General features: G+C 55.8%; 2 protein-coding genes across 2 annotated transcripts; one reads left to right on the forward strand and one right to left on the reverse strand.

Moving 5' to 3' along the window:
- Positions 1–26: 26 nt before the first annotated feature.
- LOC108097304 (vacuolar protein sorting-associated protein 18 homolog) lies at positions 27–3,385 on the forward strand. Its single transcript, XM_017199519.2, is given in 6 exon segments — positions 27–369; positions 432–1,090; positions 1,144–2,215; positions 2,218–2,568; positions 2,636–2,787; positions 2,851–3,385. Coding segments are annotated over 6 exon segments (2,991 nt in total). The 5' UTR covers positions 27–89; the 3' UTR covers positions 3,328–3,385.
- Positions 3,336–4,193, reverse strand: LOC108097305 (protein C19orf12 homolog). The gene is made up of 2 exons (XM_017199520.1): positions 3,717–4,193; positions 3,336–3,655 (listed from the first exon to the last, which is right to left on the reverse strand). The coding sequence occupies exons 1-2, from the start codon at positions 3,916–3,918 to the stop codon at positions 3,435–3,437; spliced, it is 423 nt and encodes a 140-aa protein (XP_017055009.1). The 5' UTR covers positions 3,919–4,193; the 3' UTR covers positions 3,336–3,434.
- Between the last annotated feature and the right edge of the window lie 118 nt (positions 4,194–4,311).

Below are 4,311 nucleotides of genomic sequence, written 5' to 3' on the forward strand. Positions count from 1 at the left end.
TCGACTTATCGATACTTGGAGTGCCATCACTTTTGCTGTGGGCGTAAATCGGGGGAAATAAACATTGCCGACAAGGAAAAACCAGCAGAATGGCCCAGGGAATGCCCAACCAGCCCAAGTTCCTGCCCCGCGTCGAGCGGGGTGCCCCGGGCAACTCCTACGTGGCCACAGCCTCCGGCAATCCCTTTGAGGAGGAGGAGGAGGAAGAGATCTTCAGCAGGCACAAGATGGTGCTCCGGGTGCCTAGCAACTGCACCGGCGACCTGATGCACCTGAACGTCTCCCGGAACTGGCTCGTCTGCATCCTGGGCACCGCGGAGCGCACCACTCTGTTGCGCTTCTTCCTGCCGCGCGCTATTCCGCCGGGAGGTAAGCATGCTCACCTCTTGACTATTATGTATATCCAAAACACATCTATGTTCTTGCTGCAGAGGTGGCCCTGGAGAAATACCTCTCGGGCTCGGGGTACAAGATAACGCGACTATTCCTGGACCCCACCGGCCACCATGTCATCATCGCGCTGGTCCCCAAATCCGCCTCAGCCGGCGTCTCGCCAGACTTCCTGTACATCCACTGCCTGGAATCGCCTCAAGCGCAGCAGCTGAAGGTGCGGCGCATCGAGAAGTTCAAGGACCACGAGATCACCGCCGTCGCCTTCAATCCGTACCACGGTAACGAGTCGACCACCGGCTCCATTTTGCTCGGCACAAGTCGTGGGCTTATATTCGAGACGGAGCTGAACCCCGCCGCTGATGGCCACGTTCAGCGCAAACAGCTCTATGACTTGGGCCTGGGTCGCCCCAAGTACCCGATCACGGGTCTCAAGTTGCTCCGAGTGCCCAACAGCAGCCGGTACATCGTCGTGGTCACCAGTCCCGAGTGCATCTACACATTCCAAGAAACGCTGAAGGCCGAGGAGCGTTCCCTGCAGCCCATATTCGCTGGCTATGTGAGCGGGGTGCAGGAGCCGCACTGCGAGGAGCGCAAGACAGACCTGACCTACTCGCAGCTTCGCCTCTTCGCACCGCCCAACAGCAAGTATCCGAAGCAGTGGGCGTGGCTGTGCGGCGAGGGCATTCGTGTGGGCGAGGTAAGTAGTTTGACTTAGTAACACGGCAGATCAGCTTTAACTTCGTCTCACAGCTTTCCATCGAAGGAAACAGCGCCACTACCCTGATTGGGAGCACGTTGATCAACCTGGACTTCGAGAAGGCCATGCATCTGTCGTACGAGGAGCGGCGTCTGAACATTCCCAGGGCATTCGTACTGACGGAGTACCACGCCGTGCTGCTGTACGCAGACCACATAAGGGCCATCTGCCTGCTGAACCAGGAGCAGGTCTACCAGGAAGCCTTCGACGAGGCCCGCGTTGGCAGGCCAATAAATATCGAACGTGACGAGTTCACTGGCTCCATATATGTCTACACCGCCAAGACCGTGTTCAACCTGCGCGTGACTCGCGAGGAGCGCAACGTGTGGCGCATCTACCTCGACAAGGGGCAGTATGAGCTGGCCACGGCGCACGCAGCCGAGGATCCAGAGCACCTGCAGCTGGTGCTCGGCCAGCGGGCGGACGCCGCCTTTGCGGACGGGTCCTATCAAGTGGCCGCCGACTATTACGCGGAGACGGACAAGTCCTTTGAGGAGGTGTGCCTTAAGTTCATGGTGCTGCCGGACAAGCGGCCCATCATCAACTATGTGAAGAAGCGCCTCAGCAGACTGACCACCAAGCCGGTGGATGTGGAGCCAGTGGACGAGGAGGAAGCGGAAGCCATTAAGACTCTGGTCATCTGGCTCATCGATCTCTACCTCATCCAGATCAACACGCCCGACCAGAACGAGGAGTGGCGCCGGGCGTGGCAGACGGAGTACGATGAGTTCATGACGCAGCCACCTGTCCTCCTCTGCACGCGACAAAACCGCGAGGCAGTGCAGCAGTTGATCGCCGAGCACGCGGATCCCCACAACATGGCCCAGTTCGCCATCGCCATCGGTGACTACGATGAAGTAGTGGGGCAGCAACTGAAGGCCGAGTGCTACGCGGAGGCACTGCAGACGCTAAGCAACCAGCGGAACCCGGAACTCTTTTACAAGTATGCGCCCGAACTGATATCGAAACTGCCGAAGCCCACAGTGGACGCCCTGATGGCCCAGGGCTCCCGGCTGGAGGTGGAGAAGCTGGTGCCCACGCTCATCGTTATGGAGACGCGCGAGCAACGGAGCAGACACAGCGCTACCTCGAGTTTGCCATTTACAAGCTGAACACGACCAACGATGCCATTCACAACTTCCTGCTGCACCTGTACGCGGAGCACGATCACAAGCTGCTGATGAAGTACCTCGAGATTCAGGGCCGCGACGAGAGCCTCGTGCACTACGACATCCACTACGCCCTCAAGGTCTGCACCGATCTGAAGGTGAAGGAGGCCTGCGTCTTTCTGGAGTGCATGCTGCGCAAGTGGATCTCCGCCGTGGATCTGGCCCTCACGTTCGACATGAAGCTGGCCAAGGAGACCGCCTCGCGGCCGACGGACAGGAAGATGCGCCGCAAGCTCTGGCTTCGCATAGGTAACTGGATTTCACTGAATCTCTGCTTGTTGAATGTTGGCATCTAATGACGTGGGTTTTCTTTTAGCGAAACATGATATCGAGGGAACCGACGACGTCAAGAAGGCGTTGAATCTGCTGAAGGAGTGCGACCTTCTGCGCATCGAGGATCTGCTGCCCTTCTTTGCCGATTTTGAGAAAATCGACAACTTCAAGGAGCCAATCTGCGATGCTCTGAGGGTAAGGACTGCCATTCTATTGTGGATAACCTTTGTACTAATCAGAATTATGCTTGCTCGACAGGACTACAACCAGCGCATTCAGGAGCTGCAGCGCGAAATGGCCGAGACCAAGGAGCAATCCGATCGCGTGGCCGAGGAGCTGGAGCAGCTGCGCGAGCACAGCATCACGATGAGTGCGCAGGACACCTGTGACATCTGCGAGATGATGCTGCTGGTCAAGCCGTTCTTCGCTTTCATGTGCGGCCACAAGTTCCACAGCGATTGCCTCGAGAAACAGGTTGTGCCCATGCTCACCAAGGAGCAGGCGCGACAGCTCAGCATCCTGAAGCAGCAGCTGGAGGCGGAGGTGCAGCCACAAGCGCAGTCGAGCGCCTCCTCCAAACAACAGGCGATGGAGCTGCAGCGAAAGCGGGCACTGCTGAAGACCGAGGTCGAGGACATCCTGGCGGCGGATTGCCTCTTCTGCGGCCTGCTGATCGATACCATCGACCAGCCGTTCGTCGACGACTGGGAGCAGGTGAACGTCGAGTGGGAATAGTCCAAATATTTATGTACATATAGAGTATTTATTATTAATAAACCTACACAGATCACAACGATTTTGACTAAGATTTCACTGATAGCACTTTGTGCAGCAGCAGCAGGTCAGTCGACAATCTGCATGCGCAGCTCGTTGGTCACAAAGGACATGACCGTGTTGAGCACCGCCTGCTGGATGGAGGCGTTCTGGACGATCAGCGGCAGGAGCATCACCACATCGGTGGGATGTACCTCGGCTATGGCCTTGGACACGTGCTGCACCAGCTGCTCCCGCTGAGTGTCGGTTAAATCGTTGAGGATAACTTCGCCCAGGGGTCGGAAGGTACCTGTGTGTTGTTGGTAAATCGGATGATGAGAGTGGTTTTTTGTTTGATTTTTGCTTCTTACCGCTGGTCATCTTGTAGGCAGCGATTCCGCCTGCTGCCCCGCCTACCGCCAGTCCAACTGGACCCAAGAGCATGCCGCCCGCGAAGGAGCAGGCCGCGCAAATGGCCGCTCCTTTGCCGGATTGCTTTACGGCGACGCGGACATTGCGCTCATCCGCCACGATGGCTATCGCCTCCATCAGTTCGCGCGTATCTATGGGCATCTTTCGGCTACGTGGTGTTTCCCGAATTTCGCAATGCTCTTCTTTCCTGTTTAGACTTTGTTCTGTGTATGGTACAGACAGATGTGTCACCGATCAAGCTCGACGATCCTGTTTTCTCGAAGTAATGATTCTTTATGAGTACAGAAACTGTAACTTCACAACATAAACAATTGTTGCCTTGTTTAAATAAATCGAACTTAAAAATACACTGCGACTCAAGATAAACAGCAGATTAAAAATCCCAGACTTAACATGCACAAAAGTCGATGACACTATCGAACGCGAAAGACTACTTATCGATGTTTCGATTAATCTAATCTATTTGCTATTAGTGGTCACCTTAATATCGTATGTTCTCTGTGCCGATGTATCGATAGACTGCGGAGAACAGAG

The sequence above is a fragment of the Drosophila ficusphila genome, unplaced genomic scaffold, assembly GCF_018152265.1.
Source record: "Drosophila ficusphila isolate 14025-0441.05 unplaced genomic scaffold, ASM1815226v1 contig_198, whole genome shotgun sequence".
In the NCBI taxonomy this organism is placed as follows: Eukaryota; Metazoa; Arthropoda; class Insecta; order Diptera; family Drosophilidae; genus Drosophila; species Drosophila ficusphila.

Bases quoted from the DNA above. Each gene is read 5' to 3' on its own strand.
- LOC108097305 (XM_017199520.1), bottom strand. From the start codon at position 3,918: ATGCCCATAGATACGCGCGAACTGATGGAGGCGATAGCCATCGTGGCG. The intron at 3,656-3,716 runs GTAAGAAGCAAA...AACAACACACAG, and splicing joins TGCCTACAAGATGACCAGCG to GTACCTTCCGACCCCTGGGC.